The sequence below is a fragment of the Pseudochaenichthys georgianus genome, chromosome 3, assembly GCF_902827115.2.
Source record: "Pseudochaenichthys georgianus chromosome 3, fPseGeo1.2, whole genome shotgun sequence".
Taxonomy (NCBI): domain Eukaryota; kingdom Metazoa; phylum Chordata; class Actinopteri; order Perciformes; family Channichthyidae; genus Pseudochaenichthys; species Pseudochaenichthys georgianus.
Genome location: NC_047505.1, coordinates 15,964,036 through 15,980,008, shown reverse-complemented (window position 1 = coordinate 15,980,008; position 15,973 = coordinate 15,964,036). Strand labels below are relative to the sequence as shown.

Genomic DNA, 15,973 nt, shown 5'->3' with positions numbered 1-15,973 from the left:
GGCCATGACATGGGACCTTTACATTTGTGTCAACCACAGACCTTATTTCGAGCTATTTTCCAAAATCCTATGGAGAAATCCCATTGACTCTGAGACGAGGGAACCGGTAGTGGTAAAATGCTAACTCACTTCCGCGTCTTAGGACTCGTCACTGCACCACTCTATTGGCAAGCGCTCCAACACATTGTATGTGTCTCCTAAGGGGCTAAGGGTCGGGACATCTCTAAGCGGTTGAACAATCACAACAGAGCCAGCCATCTAACCAATCAGAGCAGACTGGGCTCTGGTTTCAGACAGAGGGTGAAATAAGGTCCTGCAGAACAGGCAGTATGAGAAAAATAAAGAGCATTAAAGGTGGGGTAGGTAATTTTGGACAAACCAGCTCGAGTGCGCTGGAATTTGAAAATACTAAGCCGGAAAAAATCTGCCACTTCCTCACAGAGCCCCTCCTCCAACACACACGAACGCGCACATGACCAATGAGGGCACGAGATAAGTTTGTCACACAGATGGAAGGCTGACCGGCAGGTAGGCCATCCAGTTATTTTAGCCGGGCCGGCTCAGATGGTTGGTCGTGCTTTTTACAATACTACGGCTTCCACAGATGACATTTTTTTATGGATTTTTTCTCAAAGCACTTCAGATATTCATTGCTATCGGGATGTTAAGAGCATTCCATGTAATATAACAAAAAGTGTTTCTCGAGCCGGTTTCTCAAACTTACCTACCCCACCTTTAAAGCATGGAGAGATGTCCCAGTAGAGATACTGATTACAAATATGAAATGTGAAAATGTGTATAATTGGTCCCCTTTAATTAATCTTAACCAGCCAAAAGGATAAAAAGTGAAAATGTGTTCATTTTGTACAGTACATTATGACATGAATATAAACAACATCATCTCTACTGCACACTGTCCTTTTCTAATAAACAGAGTAAACTATTTTTCCAAAAGAAATATTTATTGAAAACGCAAATGTACATTTGTATGATACAAATCCTCGACTATCCAGGAGGGTCTGCTTGATCTGAATTTAGTCCAGAGAGAAACCTTTATATTGCAATATCAAGCCCTCTTCTGTAAGGAAGGAATACAACCACATCAAATGTTGCAACATGTCTGGCTGGATGTTCTCAGTTAGTCCTAATGCTTCTCTTCTCTCTCTGTATTTGTCCATAAAAATTACAACGTTTGTGCTCTATCAAACTCCAATAAATAAATAAAGTGCTCCACATACAGTTGGGTTTAAATCAGTTAAACACCTCACTAGTGTTGATTATATAAAGTACATTTAAAATCACTAAATATACAGTTGATAGTTGCTTTTTCTAAAATTGATATACTGTATATATATATATAAGAATTTGGTATTGCAAATCATTAAAAAAAAGTAAAGATATTTACAAAAAACAAAACACAACATGAGGAATTCTGGGTAAAATATGAATCTCTCTCTCTACTTTTAAGTCATGGAAGCACAGGAGCACTCTTAGGTTATGAGCAGAAACAGGGGCTCACCCTTCAAAACAAAATTCAACTTACTTTTCACATTGCTTAACTTTGACCTTTCTCTGCAGTCTGGCAGGGAGGTGGCAGTGCAGCTGTGCAGCGGGGGATTTGGGACCATGCAGAGGTGTTCAAATATTATTTTGATATCAATTAGATATCAAAATAGGGACAATGTGTCTGATGATTAAAAAAATGCCGTAACTACCAAGTGTTTTGTGACTTCCTCTTAAATAATTTGCATTACTTCTTATCTCGTTTAATTTGATATATTAAAGCACATGGGCTTAACTGAGAAAGGCAGCTTTTTGTTTAATACAAAATAGAAGGAAGGGAAGGAATGATGGGAAATGTGTTATTATAATCACTGCTATGAATTACATGCCACCAGTCTGCTGCTCTTATTTTACAATTAACTTAAAGGAACATTTAAGCTGCACAGTAAATTAACTTAAACTTTTTTTTTTAAATGTTGATCAATTAAAATCCTTAAAATAGTCATATGAAGGCTTGTTTTACTTCCCTTGAAAGGTAAATATCAGAGGTCAAAGGTCACCTTTAGGGCCCTGTCTGCAGCTGGCCTATAGTACCACCTCTCTGCCAGCAGAGGCAGCAGAACAACTAACTGGAGCGCAAGAGCGTCAGTCATGAAGTCCAGCCAATCCCAGCTCAGTATTCCACTCTCGCAACATCCTAAAGCAACAATGCTGAACTTTCATCTTCCTCTTCATCGTTTTGTGGTTTAAGAGGATGTAGATCTAAACACCATCTGTGTGTGTGTCGGTGCAGTGTGTGCGTGTTTAGGACCACTGGCAGGAGCAGTCGGTGGGCTCCTGGATGGTGTAGCTGACCCAGGTGGCGTTGCCGCTGCAGTAGAGCTGCACGGAGCGCCGCTGCAGCCCCGTCTCTCTGCAGCACTTACAGAAGCGAGCGTACGTGTTGATGTTGTAGTTGTAGATGCTGGCGGACGGACACTTCCCATCACATGACACGATGTTCACCTGCAGGACACAGAGAGTCAGTGAAAAGGAAGCAGGGCTGCAATAACAGCAAGCACACTCAGTATTTAACGAAGCATAGTTCAAACAAACCAAAACTAAAATGTGTGCTACAGGTGAGGCGGAGTTGCCAACTTCACTTATTATTCTGGCAAATGGAGCCCAAACTGCTCAGATTCATGCTAAGGGAAGATACTGCCACATTGTTATATTCATGGGTATCTTTTTAAGTTAAGTGTGTATGTAGATGATGTATTGCTCTCGGAATCTTCTTAATTTGTTCTTGTTATATTTTGGTATTAATAAGTTATGTTATGTAAGGTATGTACAGGAAATGAAAAAGCTCTAATACTGTACACTGCCAGGGATTTTTATTCTACATCTAGAAAAGAGATTCACTTTTTTTTTACACAAAACAGGAAGAGAGCAAACAGAAATACAAAAATAAATGAAATTTCCATGAGGAGGAGAGAATATTAAACTTTTCTGTGACTTCTATTTATGAGCTCTATTAATAAGGGCCCTGGCACCCATGCTGCTTGATGGCTTTAGCATTGATGAACTTAGTAAACTGATATATTTATTTAGTTTCTAAAAAGTTAGTTTCAGACAAAAGGGGGGAGCATCTTTCTAGAAAGTTAACGTTAGTACTGAACAAAGTTTCTGTGCAAACAGCTGTTTACACCGAAATGCAATAGATGTTTAAGCATGGGTTATCTAGCGCCTCATAGTGGACACCAAAGGTAGGGTGACCAGTTGCCACATGCCACATATGGTTGATTTAGTGGCACACACACAGGACATGATAAATGTTTTAAACATATTTTGTTCATCTGATATTTTTTGAACAAACAATGCAGTTATCAAAGGAAGCCTAAGTTAGACATTTCTTATGGGATGGGTTTCTTTTTAGTGCATCACACTCCATGCAATACGTAATTGTGTGCGAGGGCCAGTTCATCGCTGCTTTCAGCTTTAATTTATTTTATAATTTATAAAACCAACTATAGCCCATGGCCATACATTTTCAATGAAAATAAACTGATTTAATAAAAAAATAATTAAAATTTTCAAAATGCTGTCGAACTACACTGATAGAAGAATATAAAGGACAGTTTGCATTTTGTGACTTCCACATAATTTCAAGTTGAGCGCATACAGTATGCAGATGATATACTGCCCTCTCTCACTTATTTTCTTTACCTGTGTTTGAATATTGCTACTGTGTTTTATATGTAGACATTTATTTTTCTTTTGTTCAGAATAAACAAACACAATTAGCAACACATCACAAAAGTCTCATAGCTTACAGGCCTGTTACTGCGACAGTCGTTTTTCCTGATTGTCATCCTCACCGTCACCTTCTGACACGACTTCCCGTCTTCTTTGCCTGTTAAAATGACAACAAACCAAATCGGTTGAAATAAAATTGACATGTGATACCCAAAACTAATCATTTGAACTGCTGCATGTAGAGACACAGCAAAACACCAGGAAGGAGAGGAGAAGGTCAGAGATGAAAAAGGATCATGCACAAGCTGTCAAGCTGTTTTAGTGGATGGGTCAGTTTGCTATGACCTAAATAAATCCATTGAGCTTCATGAAAGCAACGAAGGAGAACGTTCCAGTCAGTGACTAAAGACTCATTTAAGCTTCTTTGAAATTAGAACAAACTCAAATGTCGAAAAAATAAATATAAATTGATGGTTAGATCATTTACCGGGTACACACACACACACGATATTTTCATAAATCTTTAGAAATGTGTAAATAAATTAAATGAATTATAGGCCTACCATTTTGTGTGCATTAAAAAAAATGCAGCTGTGTGTCATTTTGTCTTTTTTGTTACAACTTTAAATTGAAAGTAACTTCCATTTGGCTCATCAATTCACCCAATGTAGCCCCGCCCATTTTCCTATTTCTGGTTAAATGCTTATATCTTAGTTCTTCCGGTTTAGCCTTACCAGCATTGAGTGGCAGGATGACAAATCCGAAAATCTTGAATGAGGAAATGTGTTTGTAATAACTCTGTAGTGTCTTGTGGTATATATGGAACATGCTATGAGGAACTACGAAAAGTAACAACACATATCTGCCGGTCGACCTGCCTGCATACTAAAGATGATGTCAACAGTTTATCATTACTCTCTCTCACTGTCATAGTCAAAGAAATGTATTAAAAAAAAGTTAACTTAGAGACCAAACTCAATTAGCCAGCAAACGTTAACTATTTACTATGTTGGCTCTCTATGTTGGCTCTCTATCGAACAAGCTTGTTATCTATCTAACACGCTGGCTATCTAAATATCTATCTATCTATAGATGGAAAAGTCGAGACAACTTGACAACTTGAAAAGGATATGGCGTTCCACTAAACTTGAAGAATCTCGTTTAATTTGGCATATTACTCTCAATGAATATATGAAAGCACTGCGTAAAGAGAGAGCAGCCTACTACTCTTCATTAATAGATGAGAATAAGAATAATGCAAGATTTCTTTTCAGCACGCCCCTGCGAGATGGAGTTCATTACTTTATGAGCTGTTCATGAGCACTCATGAAACATTCATGAACAACTCATTATATGTTCACTTGTCATGTTCATGAACCAACATTCTTAAAATGCTCATGAACCATTTTAAAGAGCAGTTCATGAAATGTTTATGAACATTGTTCATTCATATAAAGTTCCTGTTTTGCTCATGACAGACTTTTATGAGCAATTTATTAACTTATCATGATACAGCCAATCACAAAATTATAATTAAAACCCCTAAAAGTTTGCATGAGCATTTCATGAACTTTTCATTTTGGATGATTGTGGCAAGTTCAGAATATTTTTGAATATTCATGAGCATTTTATGAACTTTTGATGATCAGTGTGATGATTTTAAAGACCTCTTCATCATTCATTCATCTACTATTTGAACATTTCTTTATTTTTTTAAAACTTTTAATCTTAAAACAAAACAATAGTGAATTTGAAACTGAACATTATCTGTATTTATTTTGGTGACATTCATATCATTTTATGGTTTATCTGTACTGTTTGAGAAGCAGTATGAGTAAGTAGCGCCAAGGTGGAACCTTTGGCAGGTGAGCGGTGACATCTGGGTTACCTTAGGGGGGACACTTCCGCCCCCTCCTCAGAAGCAATCCAGACGATCAACCGGATCCTGTGTATAATTATTGCTGCTGCCCTTTTCTGTTTTCTACAGGTCGGTACATAAAGAAAATGATCGATATTAACTTGTGTGAATTAGATATGATGTTGGAGATGTTTAGGAGAGTGTGTCAGAAAGTTTTGAGCATGTTTGACATAGTAACGGTATTTTAAAAATACTAAACTGTCGGCAACAATAGATGCCATTTTCGCGGGCTTCAGCCGCGCCTGTGTAAGTGTGACCTGAGCGAAGGCTCGCAGGCAGGTTAGCTGCTGCGCACGGGTAATATGTTTTATTTACCTGAGTGAAGTCTTACAGGCACATTGCCTTGTGTTTTGTTTATTAACATTGACAATGTATTTTTGTGATCTCCATAATATGTTATATTTGGTAAAGATAGATATATTGATAGAAAGTATTATTTGATAGCGTTATGTGTTTATATTGACTGTTGAATTTCTCCTTGAGATACAGTAATTGACTGTGACAGACGGATAACTTAAATGGAGAAATGTGATGTTTGTAAAGTACAGCTATTTGAATGTAACTGTGTACTTTGAATTTTGAATAAGAAGCAATCCAGACGATCAACCGGATCCTGTGTATAATTATTGCTGCTGCACTTTTTTGTTTTCTACATAAATCATTTATTGTTGCTGTGGTACCCAAGCTTTTGGGACCCGTAACACATTTTGTTGTGCAGCTGAGTATCAAGAACTGTGCTTCAAATAGTGATAGGATTAATTGTAGTGCTCCACCTGTATACATGTATGTTTGTATGTTAATTTGAGTAAAGTTCCATTGTGATTGACATAATTGTTGTTTTCTATGGTTGCCAATTGACCCACAGTCAATGGTTCATGAACAGTTCACGAACAGTTCATAGCCAGCCATTGAATTATATTCAGTGACTGGGTATGAACTGTTCATGAAGTTGTTATGAACAGTTCTTGATATGTTCTTGGTTGAAAACTGAATATCCCTACACACTCACTGAAAACTCCATTTCATGAATTGTTCATGAACCTGGCTAAAACCATATTCCATGAATTGTTCATGAACCATTCCAGCACAGGAGTTTCATGAGTAGTTCATTAACTGCCCTAGTGCCATTTAATGTTCATGACAATTTCATGAACAGTTCATCAACTTTGTTATGAGCTGTTTATGAGCTGTTCATGAATATGGTTCACTGATATTCCATGAACTTTTCATGAACAGTTCACTATCATCTCACTGGGGCGTAGCTAGGCTGACAGAGAGCCACAGCTCTATTGAGCCTTATATTCCCATAGCACTCAGTAGTAATGATTGTATGTGCTTTTTTAACAATAAAATTGTTACTCTTCGAAACAAAATTAATGACCTCTTGCCTTTGACCAGTATAGTGTTATCAACAGCTCCCGGAAATGTAAGCTCTAATATTACACTAGATAGTAAACTAGAATGCTTTTCAGCCATAAACCTTGAACAATTAAATTCAATGATTCTCTCTTCTAAACCATCAATGTGTATCTTAGACCCGATTCCAACTAAGCTGTTAAAGGACGTTTTTCCATTAATTAGCACTTGTTTATTAAATATTATGAATATTTCTTTATTATCAGGCTATGTTCCACAATCATTCAAAGTAGCAGTGATAAACCCGCTTCTTAAAAAGCAAAACCTTGATCCAGAGGTTTTAGCCAACTATAGACCTATTTCTAATCTCCCGTTCCTCTAAAAAATTCTTGAGAAAGCGGTCGCAAAACAGTTGTGTGATTACTTAAAAAACAATGATTTATTTGAAGATTTTCAGTCTGGCTTTAGAACACATCATAGTCAGACTCTATTCTTGTCTTGCTCGATCTCAGTGCTGCATTTGATACTATCGACCATGATATCCTATTGCAAAGACTAGAGCACTTACTGTAGTTGGCATAAAGGGAACTGCTTTAGGCTGGTTTATGTCCTATCTATCTGAAAGATGAGGTCGTTACTAAAAAAAAGTAATATATAACTTCTTTTTTTTTTTTTAAAGTAATATATTACACTACTTCGTTACTCTACATAACTCGTTACTTTACTCGTTACTTTACACGCAGGGCCGGCCCGCCCCTCCCTACAGGCAGATCACGCAGACTGCTAAAGTTTCAAATGTTCTCTTTAGTTCAGTTTCGCATAAGATCCTGGATGTTTTCCTATCTGACCATGGCTGTCCTCTGTCTCCTGCTATCTGTATTTTGCGCAGTATATCTCTGAACGATGGTGATTCCACTGTGCAAATGGGCAACATTTCCTCTACTATCAAGGATGCTACAAGCCTGTCCATCTCTGCTTTGGTTACCGGTCCTCAAAATTCTAATTTTCGCTGCTTCGGAGTCGGCGGCGGCCCACTCACAACATCCTCTCTCTGGGTTTGGGGGTCCTTAGCTATTAGCTTCACCTTGCATGTGTTCTTTGCAGGTGTTTGTTGAGGTTTGACGTGGTGTTTACAGCAGTGGATAACAGCTTCTGGCCTGGACACAGTTTGCACCTCACCGTCACATTCCTGTCTATTCTTCGGACAAACTCAAAATAATGGGCATACCTCCAGCCCTCGAAAGTTATCGCTGACTCAGCCATGTTTATGCAGCACTGCACGCGGAGATGTGGACGTGCAAGTCATGCAGATTACGCACATATAAACCTGCGGCGGAAACCCCTCTTGTCTGTCAGTGTGATTATGACTGATTTTATAAAAGCTATACAACGCGTTACACTACTGTGTTACCAACAAAAGTAATATTATTACAGTAACGCGTGACACCCAACTCTGGCTCAGTTTTGTATGTGTCAACGATGAATCTTTCATGCAAACCAAAGTTAGCCATGGAGTGCCACAGGGCTCAGTGCTTGGACCTATTTTGTTCACATTATATATGCTTCCGTAAGGCAATATTATAAGGAATCATTCTGTAAATGTTCATCGTTATGCGGATGATACTCAACTATACTTATCAATCAAGCCTGATAAAATTAATCATCTAAATAAAATTCAAGACTGCCTCAAAAACGTGGATGACTTTAAACTTTTTGATGTTAAACACGGCCAAAACTGTTATTGTACTCGGCCCAAAGAATCTACGAAACAAATGATCTAAATATATACTAACTATGGATGGCATTAATTTGGCCTCCAGTGAGACAGTAAGGAATCTTGGTGTTATATTTGATCAGGATGTATCCTTTAACGCCCACATAAAATATATTTCAAGGACCATCTACTTCCATCTACGTTACATTGCAAAAATCAGGCATATCTTGCTTCAAAACAATGCAGAGAAACTAGTCCATGCATTTGTTACTTCTAAGCTTGATTATTGTAACTCTTTATTATCAGGGAGTACCAAGAAGTCAGTCAAGTCGCTTCAGCTGATTCAAAATGCTGCAGCTCGTGTATTAACCAGAAAAAGGGACCACATTACTCTTGTTCTGGCTGCCTTACACTGGCTCCCTATAGAACACAGGATAGAATTTAAAATTATTCTTCTCACCTACAAAGCCCTTAATGGGCAGGCGCCATCTTACCTTAAATAACTCATTATACCTTACTGTCCTTAGAGCGCATTGCGTTCCAAGAATGCAGGGTTGTTGGTTGTTCCTAGAGTCCCTAAAAGTACAATGGGAGCCAGAGCCTTTTCTTATCAAGCTCCACATTTGTGTAATCAGCTTCCAGTTTGTGTTCGGGCGGCAGACACCCTATCCGTTTTTAACAGTGCGCTTAAGACCTTCCTTTTTGATAAAGCTTATAGTTAGGGCTGATTAGATTCAGCTCCTAGTTTTGCTGATATAGGCTTAGTTTGTCGGGGGACACCTTACTTCTTCCTTCTCTCTGTCTGTACCTGTGTACTCTCATGTTCCGATTAACCCAGCTTCCCCAAATTTCTTGTTGGTGTCTATCTACGCTGGGATCCTGAGTCGTGAATGATCCTGTTGCTGTGGTCCTGAGTCCTGGATCGTGAGCCCTGGATCGCGAGTCGTGGCTGTGCCTGTTGCTGTGGTCCTTGATCATTTTTTTATTTGTATTTTTCTCCGGAAGTTTTTCCTTGTAGGATGTGAGGGTCTAAGGACAGAGGGTGTCGTATTGTCATACTGATATTTTGTACACACTGTGAAGACCACTGAGACAAATGTATCATTTGTGATATTGGGCTATATAAATAAACTGATTGATTGATAAGTCCTGGATGGATATCCTCGTGAATTAATCTTCTTATTATAGACACATGCATTTCCAAACATTTGGACTACCTATGTTGTAAATGTATTATCTTTTAAATGTACACACGGCATCTATTGCACGTCTGTCCGTCCTGGTAGAGTGATCCCTCATCTGTTGCTCTCCCTGAGGTTTCTCCCATTTTTCCCTTTAAACTATGGGTTTTCTCCGGAAGTTTTTCCTTGTACGATGTGAGAGTCTAAGGACAGAGGGTGTCGTATTGCCATACTGATATTCTGTACAAACTGTGAAGTCCACTGAGACAAATGTAACATTTGTGATATTGGGCTATGTAAATAAACATTGATTGATTGATTGATTGATTGATTGATTGATTGATTGATTGATCTATCTATCCATCCATCCATGTGTAAATAAAGCTATCTAACAATCGTCATCTACTGAGTTAGCTAGCTTACATTAGCTATCCATATAACAATCTAGCTAGCGAAATGTTAGCTATCTAGCTAGCTATCACCAAATTGTTGGCTCAATATAAATTGGAGTTATTAAACACCGTATGGGTAGTGCAGACCTGTGTCTACCGTTCAGGACGTGAGAGTTTTTACGAATACATTGTTGATGTGCTTCTTCTTTAAATCAATATCATACAGCCAACAGCTCCAAACATCGAAATTCTCAAATATACGTTTTTGGATAAAAGGAATCACATAAAAATAGTTAGTTTCTTGCCTAAAAAACTGTTGTAACTTAATAACAGTCAGTGGCTCAGTCAGTAGGGGCTTGGACTGTGAGCAACAGTAGGGTCGCCGGTTCAAGTCCCCGACCAGACCTAAATATGGAGTGTGGACTGCTACTTGGAGAGGTACCAGTTCACCTCCTGCCCTACCGTGGTGCCCTTTAGCAAGGCACCAGACATCCCCCCCCCACTCCCATTGGTCCCCGGGTGCTGTACAATAGCTGCCCACTGCTCCAAGTACTAGACCCCTGGTACTGGGATGGGTTAAAAGCAGAGAAACATTTTCGCTGCAGTGGCGTAGCCACCATAGGGCCAGGCCCACCCAGTTTACTCATTGGCCCACCCTGAGAAAGCTTCGGTGTACTTTTTTATTATTATTATAAAAAAATGTATTCACCCATTGAGAATATCCAAGCATTCAAAGTGAAATTCAAGTGAACAAATATCGAGTTGAATTAATGTTGTATGTGTTTTATCCTCTGAACCGAACTCATTTACGGTAAAAACTGGTTGTTGGTTCCGGCGCGCGCCGTAGTAACGTGAGAGAGGCAGAGAGCTGCCTGCAGGGACGCGCTTTTCTGTAAAATGTGCAGACATTTCCCCAGCCCAGGAGCTGAAGGTGCATTTACGAGGGATGGATATGTAGACTGGAAGCACCTGCGTAACTCGTTGGAGAGATGTAACAAAAGTGAGGACCACTGCAAGTCCATGAGCAGATTTGAATGCTACAACCTATTGTTGCTGTTACCTAGTGCAATAAAAGAGTTACCTAACGATTGTAAATAACCCAATTTGTGTTCTGTGAAACTGAAAATTATATTACAATGTTTTGTTACTTTCGTTGCAGTTGTAAATATGTCTTAAATGTAATTTAGGTTAACTTCCTGTGTTATTTAGATGCTTTTATTTTGAAGGCGAGTTTACGCTGTTGACAGGAAGTTGTTGTTGCTATGGAAACAACGTGACGGAGAAAAGGAGTGGAGATTAATCTACATATAAAGACGGAGAAAGTAAAGGATAACGTTTATGTTTAAGTTTAGCACCCCCCGAAGAGGCACAAGGTTGGTATTAACTATAATATAAACATGTAGGTTGGGTCCTAATTCGTTTATATGCTGTTTTGTAGCTTTGCTGTCTGTTTACAGTTAACTTTTGGTAGTATGCTAAAGTGATTCTAATACGGATGGAACCTAAATGTATTTATTATGTGTGTCTTTATAGCTCTTACGTTGATATTGGAGATTTCAATGAATTCATATCATCGGTCAAGTCTTCGACCATTATTCAGAGGGAAATGCTACAACGATGCTTGGCAATGGGCATTAATATATATTATTATTATTATTATAGGCCTACTTTAAGGTCATTTTTCCCTCTGGAAAAAGCTGAATCAACCTATTTTATACATACGGAGCCCTGGAGGGTTCATAGAGAGAAAAATAAATAAAGCATGCGCACGAGTTACTAAAGCGTGCGCACGAGTTACTAAAGCGTGCGCACGAGTTACTAAAGTATGCGCACGAGTTAATAAAGCGTGGCCTCGTTTTGTGTGTGTGCGTGTGTGGGCATTTGTTTATGATAGTATCGTTCGTTCCGGTGCACTCCGGCAGGACTATAGCACATCGAGATTAAGATTAAACGAATTTCTTTCATTTGGGAATACACATATAACTATGGAGAACCAGATGTGTGTAAATTACTGTTCGTGGTCATTTGAAAACAAATGCCGGTGGTGTCGGACACACACAAACACACCGAACACGCACACACAGAGCGGAGCTGAGCACAAACACACACACACACACACACATCATGCTCCCCGGTGACAGGACATCTCCTTCATAAAACGAGGGGAATACTCTGGTAGTTCGATGTGTGTGTAGAGGTGTGTGTGGTTGAACGTAGCAGCCTCGATCTCTATTCAGCGGTTCTAATGAAGGGAAACGCAGTGAAGTAAACAGTAAAAGGCACCGCTCTTTGCAGCTGGTGCTGCTCTTCTCAGATTCTGCTGAATTACACATTACTGCCTCCAGTGCCCTGTACGACGAAGCCAGTTCAACAGACCCTGGATATGTTTGATTTACCCGGCTTAACTAACCCTAACAAACGCGATGTCGCTAAGCGGTCCTACGAATCTGGTTATCAACTCAGCAAATCAACCAGGGTTTCTCTGTCCGGTTGAGAGTCAATCAATCAATCAATCAATGTTTAGTCATATAGCCCAATATCACAAATGTTACATTTGTCTCAGTGGTCTTCACAGTGTGTACAGAATATCAGAGTGCGTTCACGTGAAAGGGACGGGGTTACCAACATTTGACCAATCACAAACATGGAGACGGGTGCTGACAGCGCAGCGTCATACTTCATGAATGAATAGTGTAAATAGCAAATCCTGCTTCGTAGTACAGGCCACTGGTGCCACAGAGATTTCATAAAGTGAAGGAGGTTTTCCTTCTATAAAACAGCTGTGGGCAGCAGATACTGCAAGTCACGGACAGGAATCCCTCAAAATAAATAAAACGTGGCCACGTTTTACTTTCTCGTTCGCACGAGTTAATAAAGCGTGGGCACGAGTTAATAAAGCGTGCGCACGAGTTAATAAAGCGTGGCCACGTTTTATTTATTTTTCTCTCAATGAACCCTCCAGGGCTCCGTATATACAGGCCGGTCCTAAAGTACATTTCTGCCTACGCTACTGGTTTGCTGTGTGTTCTGCATGTGTGACCATTAAAGAGGGTATCATCCCTCTTCTTCTTCTTCTTCTTCTTCTTCTTCTTCAAAAGCTTAAAAACTGTTTATTTGCCAAGTATTGGCTGATAAAGATCGCGACGCTATGCAAAGTAATAGCAAATACACTTTAAGCGCAAGTATCAACACATTATATGGCGATGTGGAAATGCCTAGAGCAAGCGAAGAATAAGGGGAATAAGTTAGCGTTGTTAAATATACAGTCGATTGTTTGTTTCAGTGTTTGCACTGATGATACTTTGACAATAAGGATGCATCACATAGCAGCTTCAGTTTACCACACAGCGCCCCCTGGTGGCGGAGCAGCACAGCAGCCGTGGTGCAGCAGCAAGCAGATCTTCTACAGCGGTTACATGAAACACAGGCCCCGTCACCAACCCACATCAGTATCTACTCACACATGCAGACGTCTAAGCCCGACTACTGGGCCACTACCAACAGTACATTGTTGGCAATCAACAATGCACTGCCCAGACAGTGCTAAATTGGGAAAGAGTTTAGCTCTCGTACATGTACGTGATCCACAGGGATGGACGGGGGTAAATAATTAATTGTGACTGTCCTCTCAAGTGTGCCATCATTTTTGGCCCATATGAAGGATTGTGTCCTCGCCTCCTTTTTGAGGTGATAAATCACCTTTAATTTTAATTCCTTTGTTTTAAGATTTTAAAAAGGTAAATCCCTAAAAGAGAAAGAGAATGTAACTGCTTCATGAAGCAAAGTTAATGCAACATTTGCACCATGATTGATTTAAACATATATTTTTTCATTTTGTTACCCTGTTTTGGCTTTATTCTACTGATTTTTGTTTTACCCAGACCCTGAAATGAGACAGCACTAGAGAGGACGCTTCTGGTAGGTTGCAGTCAGACTTCCTGTGTGTTTTATCATAATGTCCTTTTTTTTGTTGGAGGGAGTACATTGTTGAATATCAACAATGGCACTGACAAGCCTTGTTGTTTTGGTACCTCGTTCACAGTTTGTGTTAACTGTGGGAGTCAGGGGGCTAACGGGGAAAGGGAACAGAGAGAATCCAGTACCTGGTGGGATTGGTACATGAGGGTAAGCTGCAGCACATAAACCACAAACCCACTTGCATTTGATCAGATGTTTTTCAGTGACTCATACATCTATCTTTTGGCACTTTGAAAAAGATATCCATTGCCATTTTTTCCGAAATCACTGAAAAGCACACTGACATTGACTAACCTGAATAAACAGCAGACAAAATGTTACAGCTAGGATCCAATTCAGAAACTGTGATTGAATATTCTGGAATGAAATGGACAAACTGAAGGGCAAACATGTTGGAAACATGTTGAGCGGCAGGTGGAGGCGCTCTTCAGTGTCAGCTGCAGCCTACAGCTCTACACTAACTACACAACTGCTGCTATGCTCAGATCAGATACTCACATGTTTTGCAGCATCCGTCCATGTAACTTATGACCGTTCCACCGATCTGAGTGCAGATGAGAGTAAACATGTTAAGGAATAATTTGACAAAACGTTTTTTCTGTGAGAAACCTTACGCCTTTTTATCAGAGTTTGTTGTTTGAAAGTTGATATTCTTTGACTGAAATCATTGATGACTCTAATTTGAGGTGTTGTGTATTTATCACCATAAAAGCTTTAAGAACAGTGGTTCTCACACTTTTTCAAGTTACACTACAAAAACTTGCTTAAGTTAAGGGCCCAATTGTGCTTTTTTGAGTTTTCCTGTTATATTGTGTGTTAGTAAAGAGCAGGCATAAGAGTTACCTCTCACTGCTCCTTTACATCATGGTCCAAACTGCGCTAAGTGTACAGATGTTGTATGAATTATCTACCTTGATCGGAACAAATAAAGGGAAATGAAAATAATATTTGTTTGTGCATGTAAATGGTCTGCAAAGGCTAAAATCCCAAAGTTACCTCCAGAGGGAGTTTCTCTACCACTCACTCCCCGCATGCCTGAAAGGACCTAAGAACTGGCACTCTTCGTCCCTCCTTATTACCCCATTACACACAATAAATATGTAAAAAATATAGTTTTGCCAGTTTTATGTTAATATCACACTCATTCCTTTGTGTGTATGTGTGTGATGCCTCAAGCTGACCTTCATACACTCTGTTTCGTTGAAAGGTGGGCAGCTGAAGGAATAGGAGATCAGCGTGGGTCCAGACAGAGTATCTGTGCAGTCGAACTTCATGCAGTTTGATACCCAGGACTTCCCTGGCTGAAAACACACCGATAGCATCAACAACATTACCTTAGGTGTACAGTATAAATACTACTAATAATAATAGATAACGTGACTTCGACTACATGAGACCGCGTTTCAGGATTGTCTAAAACCTGTTGAAACAAGGTCATCGTTCAAAACAAATGGTGGTAATGTTCATTTTAAATTGAAAGATACACCATTTTCTTTCAAAAACATTATGGTTTTATCAGCAGATAGTTTGCAGTTATCATAGAGATTCCTTGTTTTATACAGTACAGGGTATTACATGTGGTCACATACTGTTCAGCACTTGCCTTGGGTCTCGATATAATGACTGATGAAACTACCTGCTGATCAAGACTGTGACTCGATTGAAAGCTCCAGAAGAAAGCTATTAAGTAGATCTG

The 15,973-nt window shown here is 39.4% G+C and overlaps 1 protein-coding gene across 1 annotated transcript in view; it reads right to left on the bottom strand.

Annotated features, from left to right (window-relative positions):
- Positions 1-1,957: 1,957 nt before the first annotated feature.
- otog (otogelin) overlaps positions 1,958-15,973 on the bottom strand; it is a 67,912-nt gene continuing 53,896 nt past the window's right edge. The window contains exons 56-59 of the mRNA XM_034078027.2: positions 15,459-15,578; positions 14,776-14,821; positions 3,816-3,895; positions 1,958-2,508 (exon numbers count right to left, since the gene is read on the bottom strand). Of these exons, the coding sequence (XP_033933918.1) occupies positions 2,308-2,508; positions 3,816-3,895; positions 14,776-14,821; positions 15,459-15,578 (447 nt within the window). The 3' untranslated portion in view covers positions 1,958-2,307. The remainder of the gene's footprint in view (positions 2,509-3,815; positions 3,896-14,775; positions 14,822-15,458; positions 15,579-15,973) is intronic.